The sequence below is a fragment of the Carlito syrichta genome, unplaced genomic scaffold (assembly GCF_000164805.1).
Source record: "Carlito syrichta isolate Samal-C Ts95f unplaced genomic scaffold, Tarsius_syrichta-2.0.1 Scaffold304757, whole genome shotgun sequence".
Taxonomy (NCBI): domain Eukaryota; kingdom Metazoa; phylum Chordata; class Mammalia; order Primates; family Tarsiidae; genus Carlito; species Carlito syrichta.
Genome location: NW_007248853.1, coordinates 683678 through 694712, shown reverse-complemented (window position 1 = coordinate 694712; position 11035 = coordinate 683678). Strand labels below are relative to the sequence as shown.

The 11035-nt window shown below is 45.3% G+C and overlaps 1 protein-coding gene across 1 annotated transcript in view; it reads left to right on the top strand.

The window, feature by feature from the left end:
* PDGFRL (platelet derived growth factor receptor like) overlaps positions 1–11035 on the top strand; it is a 62750-nt gene that overhangs the window by 47074 nt on the left and 4641 nt on the right. The window contains exons 5-6 of the mRNA XM_021713836.1: positions 2289–2440; positions 8149–8442. Coding sequence (XP_021569511.1) covers positions 2289–2440; positions 8149–8442 — 446 coding nt within the window. The remainder of the gene's footprint in view (positions 1–2288; positions 2441–8148; positions 8443–11035) is intronic.

The following is an 11035-nucleotide window of genomic DNA, read 5'->3' as shown; positions in this document are numbered from 1 at the left end:
TCTCTATTTTTAAAAAATAGGCATTTTGAGTTGGAGTCTCTCTCGGTGCCCAGACTGGAGTGCAGTGGCCGCCCCTGACCACCGCAGCCTCGACCTGCTGGGCTCCGGTGATCCTTCCGCCTCAGCCTTCCAAGTAGCCGGAATTACAGGCATGCGCTACCATGCCCGGATGATTTTTTGATTTATTGTAGAGATGAAGTCTCGCTGCCCAGGTGGGTCTTGAACCCGCGGGCTCAGGCAATCCACTCACCTCAGCCTCCCAAGGCACGGGATTACAGGCTGAGCCACCCAGCCCGGCTGTTTTAACTTCTTAACCAAACTGTAATCTCCTGAAGGCCCATTTTTTATTTGCTATGCTGAGTGTGTACTATTTCTCATTGCTATAGTAGTATTTACAATTACTACTATTAATCTATAATTATATGTAATTAAGATGTAACTGGGATAATACAATAAACCAGGCATTGCATGAAGTGATTTGTATGCATTTTCCTATCTAATGAGTGGGTATTCAGTACATACTTAATTGACTTAAGAAAGACTGGCTCAGTTCTTCACCAGCTGTGGGCACTCAGGAAAGCCACCGCTTCTGCTGTCTGAGACTCAGTTTTCTCATTTGCAAAATAAGGACCTGGAGAACTGCGTCTCCAGCTTCTTTCTGACACTGTGGTTCAATTCAATTCACTTGTATTTAGGGAGTCCTTACTGTGTACTCTGCACAGATTTGTTGCTTAGGGAATATAAAACAAATAAGGCACACTCCCTTCCTCAAAGTTTTTACCATCTAGTGCTATGACAGGAAGCCAAGGGTATCCGAGATGTGGAGAACAAGGGAGTCGATTGTGTCTTTAGGAAAAAGTGGGGAGATTCCTGGGCGCTGATCCTAATGAGAAGCTTCCTGCAGGAGGAGAGATTTCCGTTCAGTTGAAAGGAGGGCGTTGATGGAGTGGGAGTATGGAGGCATCACTTGGCAGACTGGTGGGCAAAACAAGCTATTCAGCAGTGAACCAGGACAGGGCTGTGTTTAGGACCAACCAACCCAACATTTTGCCATGTGCTAAACATAAAGTAGTCACCATATTGATATTGCTGCAAGAGAAAACAGAAGACCCTTGGCTACATCATAAGAGTATGTGGCTCTCAAAGGAGTGAAAGTGTAATTCCAGCACTTGGGGAGGCTGAGGTGGAAGGATCACTTGAGGCCAGCCTGGATAACATAGTGAGACCTCCCCATCACTACAAAAAATTGTGTGTGTGTGTGTGTGTGTGTGTGTGTGTGTGTGTGTGTGTGTGTAAAATTAGCCAGGCGTGGTAGCGCACACCTGTAGCTACTCAGAAGGCTGAGGCAGGAGGATTTCTTGAGCCCCGGGAGTTCAAGGCTGCAATGAGCCATGATCGTGCCACTGCACTCCAACCTGGGTGACAGAGCCAGATATTGTCTCAAAACAGAAACCAAAACCCACTTATTTCAGCATCCCCACATGCTGAAACTCATAAGTCACAGGGAATTGTAAAGGTAGTTAATTACCTTTACAATTAATGAATGCTGGTGTTCAATAATAAATATTTATGCCTTTCTTCATTTCAAAAAGAAATGGAAGGGGTTTGCAAATATATTTGCTATGTGACAAGATTAAAAAATACAAGAGAAAATAAAAGTAGAAATAATAGAGTGAGGTCAGAGGAAAATTCCAAATGCCCAAAGACTCTAAGTACTTTTTAAAAAGTATTGCAAACATAGGACTCCAAATCTTAGCAGCCAATGCATTTTTTTTTCTAAAGGAAAGTCTGTATTTGTTTTATGATAATGTGGCATCTCTAAGATGCCAACCTTATATTCAGAGCCTTATCCTTATTGATGAAAGGGATTTTGAATATTGGAGAATGTTGTGTGCTTTCATTCACTTTGCCTGCTTTAAATGAATTCATTAGAAATAGGCTAAAGCAAAACACCAGCCCAAGGCTTTTTGGCTGAGCTTCTGAGGTTGTGTAGCAAATGCACCAATGATTTTACTTAAGGAAGCCCCAGTTCTGAGGCCAAAGAGAATTTCCTCTCCCTGGCAAACATCATGGTCATTTATTGTTTCCTTTGAGGAAAGGCTTTTCTCTCTGCCTCCCCCATACACCCATTTTCCCTGAATACACTTATTAGTTTGTGCCGTTGGAGAGAGGGCAGGGAAAGTCTGCCCATAGCCACTCCCTGGAGAACAGTGGAGTTGGGTGTGATGGCTGGAGGGCCCCTGGGCCAGGTCTGACCTGCTTTGAGTTTTTATCTCTTTTGTTCATAGTGTCAAGCAGCACGAGCGCTATGGCCAGTTGACTCTGGTCAATTCCACCTCCGCTGACACGGGTGAATTCAGCTGCTGGGCGCAGCTCTGCAACGGCTACATCTGCAGAAGGGACGAGGCCAAAACAGGTTCCACCTACATCTTGTTTACAGGTAAAATGTAAACTTCCGAACTGGGCCCAGAACTGAAGGTTCCCATTGCTTGCTGAATAGCAAGAAATGACAATAAGAGCACTCACTGTTTGCCAGGATCTGGGCTAAGTGCCTTATATCAATATTGCATGTAAGTCTACAACAAGCCTTCAGGGTAAATACAGATATCATTTCCTTTCCTTTTTTTTTTTTTTTTAAGAGGGGAAAGTTGAGGCTTAGAGAGATTAAAGAAGTCCTTAAGGTCATACAATATGTAAGTGGTGGTACCAGGATTTGAACACAGAACTATCTGATTCTAGGGTCTGTACCTGCATCATCTAATCCGGCAGCCACTAGACACATGCAACTGCTTAAATTTAAATGAAAATTAATTAAAATGAAATAAAATTAGAAACTTTCTCGATGACTTGCCATATTTTAATTGTGACATATGAGGCTAGAAGTGGTGGCTCATGCCTGTAATCCCAGCATTTTGGGCAGTGGAGGGGAGAGAATTACCTGAGCTCAGGGGTTCAAGACCAGCCTGGGCAACTTGGCGAGACCTCATCTCTGCAATGAATTTTTTTAAATGGCCAGGTTCAATGGCTCAGCCTGTAATCCCTAGCACTTTGGAAGGCCAAGGCAAGTAGATTGCCTGCCTGAGGGTTCAAGACCAGCCCAGGCAACTTGGTGAGACATCGTCTCTACAATAAATAAAAAATTAGCCAGGCATGGTAGTGCATGCCTATAGTTCCGGCTATTTGGAAGGATGAGGCAGAAGGATTGCCGGAGCCCAGCGGGTCGATGCTGGGGTGGCCGTGAGCATGCCAGTGTACTCCAGCCTGAGCCACGGAGTGAGACTCCAACTCAAAAAAAAAAAAAATTAGCTGGGTGTGGGGTGGTGGTGTGTGCCTGTAATCCCAGCTACTTGGAAAGAGCCCAGCAGATCGAGGCTGTGGTGGCCATGAGCATGCTACTGCACTCCAGCCTGGGTGACAGAGTGAGACTCTGACTCAAAAAAAAAAAATTGTGACATGGCCAATGGTTATTATACTGCATGGCACAGAGAGAGAACATTTCCTGTCTCACAGAAAGTTCTATTGGATGGTGCTGTTGTTGACTTTTCATCACCATGCTCCCAAAACCTATGATAAGCTCTTTCCTAGAAACTCCATCATCATAAGATTCTTGTTTGCTCTTATGAGGACTATGAACTGAGGATTTGGGAGCAGGATTTCTAAGGATTGGGGGCCTTGTGGCTTCAGTCCCAATCCCTGAGCCTAAGTAGAGTCCTGAAAACTTGGCAGGTCAGAGTGGAGAACTCTCTCCCGTGCAGTGCGAGGGATGTGTTTGCAAGGTGTAGCTTGCACTCTGAGAAGTGGGTGTCACAGAGTAGCTGCTCGGCCTCTTTCCTCTGCAGAGTTCTTTAAGCTCTAAAATTTAGGGATGAAGTTCTCCAACAAGGTTCAGAGGTGAGGAACAGCTTTCAGGAATCTTGCAAATTCCATCCCAAGTCCTTTTGTTGTCTGAGGCATTTCAGGTGAAGTCAGAATCCTCTTTTAGTGTCTGGGCAAGGGCTTTCATGAGATTGGGCTACCTGAATCCACCTACCTTTCAAACCCAGAATGATGTAGAACTATGACTCTAATGATCTTATTCCCTGGCCATTCATTAAAGTTTTAGTAAAACCTTATGTATTTTTCCCTTCCTGTCCAAATAGCTCCTCCTCTCTGGTGAGAAGATGCATTAGCTACAATTCTGGAAGCATGTGTATCTCATTTCATTTCTACAACACTCCTAGGAGATGCGTAAAGGCAACTTTATTATCTCTATTTAAAAAATTCTAATGTGATGCTGAGACTCAATGTTGCATGACTTAAAGTGGCAGAGTAAGGAGTCAAACTCTGTTTTTCTGACCCAGGATCCAGTGTTCTTACTGCCTTGAACCAACCTTTCTCATTCAAGGTAATGGATGCACTGATAGCAAGCCAGACACTCACTACATAGATATCTGTTGTCAGGAGAATTGCTAACAGTTGTTTCTGGGCAGTCCCTTCAGATCCTCATTTTGGAATATGCTACACGGAATTACCCATGTACCCTTTGTGTGATACCACACTGTGAAACAACAGTGGAAAAGGCAATCAATTAAGACTATAAAAGACCATTATTCCATCTTTCAAATAGGAGAATGAAGATTATTTGCCAAGATTAACATACTTATGTCTTCCCAAAATATTCGTCAAGGTTTTATTTTTTTTATTATTTTTTAATTTAATTTAATTTTTTTTTTGAGTTGGAGTCTCACTCTGTTGCCCAGACTGGAGTGCAGTGGCCACTCCCGGCCACCGCAGCCTCGACCTGCTGGGCTCCGGCGATCCTACCGCCTCAGCCTTCCAAGTAGCTGGAACTACAGGCATGCGCTACCATGCCTGGCTGATTTTTTTTTATTTATTGTAGAGATGAGGTCATGCCAAGTTGCCCAGACGGGTCTCGAACTCACGGGCTCAGGCAATCCACTCACCTCAGCCTCCCAAAGTGCTGGGATTACAGGCTGAGCCACCGAGCCTGGCTTGTCAAGGTTTTAAACAGAAGGCTTTGTTAAGTAGAATGTTCTGTTAGAGTTATGGGCTCTTTTTGAGTTTTGAAGGTATGTGTTCCTTCTTAATCTACTAAAGTCCTTTTGTGAACCAAAGGAAGGCTAAAACATATTTATTTCAACTTTCAAAAACCCAGACCAAAAAGGTGACATTAAATATGTTGGATCAGGCAACCTCTTCAGGTCCCCTCCCACTGTGGGGGCTTTTCTGTTCTCTCAATAAATCCTGCTTTCTCAAAAATAAATAAATATCTAGATAGAAAAATAGACGATAGACAGATAGATAGCTAAGTTGGATCATTTTCTTATTCCTGAACACTAAGAGTTGGACTTGTGCGATTTGTCTTTTTGAACATAGGTGGTTTGAAAAACCAAGATGGACTGTTATAGAAGCTGAAATTTCCACTGCTAGCTCTGGATTCTTCCAGAACATCTCTACAGCTACCCATGTAGAAAAACATCTGTCATTCATTATGTTTGTATGTTTCCTAGAGTTTAACTGAAAACACTGCGATGCTTCTTCTGGGGAACTGACTTGTTAGTTTGTGCAATTTTTGAATAAGCAACTGCTACATATATTTCCTCTTTTATCTTTATCCAGGAAGTTCTCAGAGGGATCCTCCTTGCTTACTTTTTATTGAAGTATAACATATGTAAAGAAAAAACACTTAAATCCTAAGTATACAGCTAATAAATTATCCTCAAACAAACAGAACATGTAACCACCACCCAGATCAAGGATGAAAACAGCAGAAGCAGGGCTTTCTCATCGTAAAACGCTTGAGCTGTAGTTTTCATGTGTAGGAAACCACTTTAATACATTACTAAATACTGAGCTTGCTGTAATTTGAATTTTGTTTATAACATATTCATTTTATTTTTGGAAATCTAAAATCCCATGTGTTTAGTTTTCTTACAATAATATGTTTGTCATCTGAGTGGGTGGAAATACATTTGCAGCAACATATGTAATCTATAATTATCAAAATGAATATCAACATTTTTTTTGCAGATGAAAGACTACTGATTGCAAATATATTTTTAAAGCAACTGGTATGGCCACTTATTCTGAAGCATGTATTGTAGTACAAGAAGTCAGATGACATTTTTGTATTCTGAAATTCAGATGGTTCACTTATTCTGTTGGCTTGGCTTATTAGTTCAGATTATGCTACATGCTCTTAAAAGGTACCTCTAAAATCTTACAACTATAAGATCCTTAAGTGTTATTGCTAAAAATACGTCTTTAATATTATCTACTCCAGATTCTCTCCTCACAAATATGGATGTTGAAACACAGGGAGATTAAATAACACATCTAACATCATGTAGACTGACTGTGTGAAGACCTGAATGTTGGGTACATTAACAAAGGTGCCTCTGCCTAAGCCCGAGAGTCAATTTAGCATAAAGTAGCACAAATCACCCAGACTGTTATAAAGGCTTGTAAAATATTTACACTCCCTGGGCCACATGCTCCTGATCTTAATGAAAGCCAGGAGAAAGAGCCTCCATGTTATTGAACTTGGTACTCATAGCCCAAGTACTCTTGACCCAGGAAGCATTTGATGTTATGTCCAGGAACTCTATCCCTAACCTAAAACACCATACAACTGTGACACAAGGAAAGCTAGAGGAGGAGAAAGCCAAGAATAATTATTTATTTCAGGTACGTTGCAGGGAAAACACAGGAAACAATTTAGCATGTGTTAGGATATGATTAGCTCCAAAGATTTCTCTTAGCAATTAGTATAATATTCCCTCACAGAATGATCCAGATAAACAAAGGATTTACTGTGCCATGACAAAAAGAAAAAATAAAAAGAAGAGAAACCACCAACAAAAAAACCCCAAAATTTCCTGTGCACAATGGCTTATGCCTCTAATCCAAGCACTTTGAGAAGCCAAGGTAGGAGAATTGCTTGAGCCCAGGAGTTTGAGACCAGCCTGGGCGACACAACGACCTCATCTCTACAAAAAATTAAAAAAATTAGCTGGGTGTTGTGGCCTGTGTCCCAGCTACTTGAGTTAGCTAGGAGGATCCCTGGGATCCTCCTCAGGGAGGATCTCCTGAGCCCAGGAGGTCAAGGCTGCAGTGAACCAAGATCATGCAACTGCAGTCCAACCTGGGCAACGCAGTAAGACCCTGGCTCAAAACAAACAAACAAAAACCCAAAAATCCTAATCCAGAGTCCTCTGTCTATTCTAAGGACAGTACAGGTAAGCCAGTCCTCATTTCTCCCATTTCTGTAAGACAAAAATGCCAGCATCTAGAGTTTAAAGAATCGGGCAGGGTGATTTCAGAGGGAATATAAGAGACTGAAGGTCCCAACCAGATGGTGGCCAAGTCAAGCGTAGACCTGATACTGACAGGTCCCACCTCTGCCTTACACCATTCCTTTCCGCTAGTGTTGGCAGATGTCAGGTCCTCTGGGCTGTGAGTGTGAGAACAGGCTGAAGACACCAGTGCTGTCACTTGCGTTTGGCCTTCCAGAGACCCCATGGCTGGGCAGTTTCTGACCTTGGCTGTGACATTGATTTCTCCACACCGGAGCAGCACGTGGCTCCAAGGTTTTAAAACTAGTCTTAGCCAGGCTCGGTGGCTCAGCCTGTAATTCCGTGCCTTTGGGAGGCTGAGGTGAGTGGATTGCCTGAACCCATGGGTTCGAGACCCGCCTGGGCAGTGAGACCTCATCTCTACAATAAATCAAAAAATCAGCCAGGCATAGTAGCGCATGTCTGTAATTCTGGCTACTCGGAAGGCTGAGGAGGAAGGATCGCCGGAGCCCAGCAGGTCAAGGCTGCGGTGGCCAGGAGCAGCCACTGCACTCCAGTCTTGGCGACCAAGTGAGACTCCAACTCAAAAAAACCCCCAAAAAACTAGTCTTAACCTAAGGAAGTCAGTCTCCTTCCCTGCTTCCTCAGGATCTGATTTGGGCTTGAACTAATACCTTCTTTTGCTTGTTTGTTTCCCTTAAGGAAATGGGAAGCAAAATCAATTCTTCCAAAAATGAAAAGTATTTTTTAAAAGCCAGCCTTTTCTATACATGAGGACTCAGTATTGCCAGAATCCTCAAGGTGTTCATACCTCACTTCTCCAAGTAAATAAGCCTGTGTCTTCCCCTTGCAGAGAAAGGAGAACTTTTTGTGCCTTCTCCCAGCTACTTTGATGTTGTATACTTGAACCCAGACCGACAGGCTGTGGTTCCTTGTCGCGTGACTGTGCTGTCAGCCAAGGTCACACTCCACAGGGAGTTCCCAGCCAAGGAAATTCCAGCCAATGGAACGGACATTATTTATGACATGAAGCGAGGCTTCGTGTATCTGCAACCTCATTCTGAGCACCAGGGGGTGGTCTACTGCCGGGCAGAGGCCGGGGGCAAGTCTCAGATCTCTGTCAAGTACCACCTGCTCTACGTGGAGGGTAAGTCTGACCCACCCCTGCCTGGATTCTAGTCACTTCCAGGTGCTGCTCTTCCTACCTATGGATGGAATAAGGAGGCACTTATGCTGTTCTTAATGGCTCCTCTGCCGCACTGTCACTTCTAGAATGTTCTACTTCCTTGCCTGTGACTCCGATCCAACACCCTTTGACGCCCTTCTTGCCAAATCCCCCCATCGGTCACTCTGGTGTTGCCTTTGTGTTTAATCAGCAGGTCTATATCCTCAAGCTCCTTCAGCACATCCTCTCAGCCTCTTGCTTTAAACCCAGATGTGCCATCTCCTAAGGACACTGTCCACCCCCTTCCTCAAGGTCAGTGTCCTTCTTGTACCCGTTCCCACTTCTTGACCCTCGTTCTCTTCTGTTGGGTCCTCTGCTCCTCAGAGGTCCCGACCTTGGGGTTCCACCAGCATTCTCATCTCCTTTCCTGTCACTCCCCTGCATTTGTTGGACATCTTGGCATTTGGCTCACCGTCTTTCTTGACACTCCATTTTTGGGGTGACTTTGGCATCCCCTTAGAACCCACTTCAGAGACCCTCTCTCTCAGTACATGAGCATATCGATAATCACAGCTACTGGGACAAAACAGCCACCGTGGCTGACACCTTCCTGAACTGTTTGTTAGTGACGCCCTCTGCCCAGATCCTCACCTGCCCCCAGCGCTCTCCACTGTGCCCAGGGCTCGCCTGCCCTCCCCACTACCTGGCTCAGATCCCAGCTCATCATATCAGTACCTGCTGCCAATGCCCTGCACACCTTCCCCTCTTGACTCTCCTCCCCCTGTCCATGGGGGAGAAAAGAAATCCTAGATGAACACAACTATCCCTTCTTTCCATGCTTGTGCCCAGAGAGCTGAGGACTGCTGGGGCAATCCCATGGGTGGTTAGAGGGTGTTGTTATAAATCCCCGGTCTCTCATCTACCCTGCTTGGCATCCTCCATCCTTGGCGCACTCTGTCCTCCGCTTTCCCCAGTGTGCGCTGCGAACTCAGAGTCCTCAAGTGCCCGCCTGCCTCATTCTCTTCCAGTTGGCCTCACTCCCTTCCTCTTGACAGAATTGAAATATGATCAGATCTTTCTTAAAAATGGAACTTAAAATTTGATCTTAAAAATGGAACCTAACCGGGCTCGGTGGCTCAGCCTGTAATCCTGCACCTTTGGGAGGCTGAGGTGAGTGGATTGCCTGAGCCTGCGGGTTCGAGACCTGCCTGGGCAGCGAGACCGCATCTCTACAATAAATCAAAAAATCAGCCGGGCATGGTCGCGCATGCCTGTAATTCCAGCTACTCGGAAGGCTGAGGCGGAAGGATTGCCGGAGCCCAGCAGGTCGAGGCTGCGGTGGCCGGGAGCGGCCACTGCACTCCAGTCTGGGCGACAGAGTGAGACTCCAACTCAAAAAAAAAAAAAAAAATGGAACTTAAAAATTGATCTTAAAAATGGAACTTAAAGAAAAATGCAACCATCGTAGTGAGGAGTTTCAATTCCGTGTGTTCATATATGAAATACTTTTTTCCTCTAGTCACTTCCGTGACTTCTGCACGTTGAAACCCTCTTTCCTAAGGGTAGTGAGATCTGTTGGTGATATCGCAGTCCAGTTTCACATCCAAGAGTCTCATTTTGGTTTCTAAGGCTGTTCATGTAAAAAGTTCACCCCCAACATTTGACCCAAAGCCTGCTTCTGCTCTCCCCACCACATGCAAAGTCCAAGGGTGAGTCCAACAGCTTGGAATGGGGAAGACACAGTCCCCTTCTCTCCCTGCTCAGAGCCAGGCTGGAGGAAGAGCCAGAGGGAGACTGGGGCTCAAGAGGGGGCTGTCCCTGGCTTGTAAATACTGAGCAGGCTTCTTGTCTATGAACGTGATGTGGACAGATGGTGGCTCTGACACCTTGTCATGGGTGATAAAGAATCACCCCTAAGCACCCTCCTTAGTGTCATGGGTGAGAAAGAATCACCCCTCTGCAGCCTCATCCTCCTCCTGGACCCTCAGTCGAGGGCTGCCTCTGTTTGTGTGTGCTTCTTTGCACCAAGCTGCAGTATGGTCTGAGAAAGCCTTTTGTCCTGAAATCTCTATCTCCTGCCAAAGGCTGCGATTCTTTTGGGAGCGTGTGGCAACCAGTAGCTTATAGCGGGGACACAATCTGGGCCCCACCCCTTGGCAGCCTCCCACCCTGCTCTTTTGTCCTGGACTAATTGCACAAGGGGAGGCCGGTGGCAGATCTCCTGCAGAAGGACACGCCACCTCCCCTTCCTTGGCAAGTGGCTCTCTTGGGACCTGTCTTCCTTGCCTCTTGGGAGTGAAGCACCCCTTGCCAGCCCCTATGTGGAAGGAGAGGAAATGGTTTCTCTCCGGTCTCTCAAAGATGACTTTTCTGTCTTCAAGAACTCTTACCCTGACCAGGGGTGAGGAGTCTGTGTGGGGGCGGAGCCCACCCTATTGCAGAGGCATCTCAGGCAGCCCTGTGGAGGAATGAGTGGTCAAAGACCTAGCTGCCTCTGAAGTATTTGTCTGCTTCATGTTCTTTTTTTTTTTTTGAGTTGGAGTCTCACTCTGTCACCCAGACTGGAGGGCAGTGG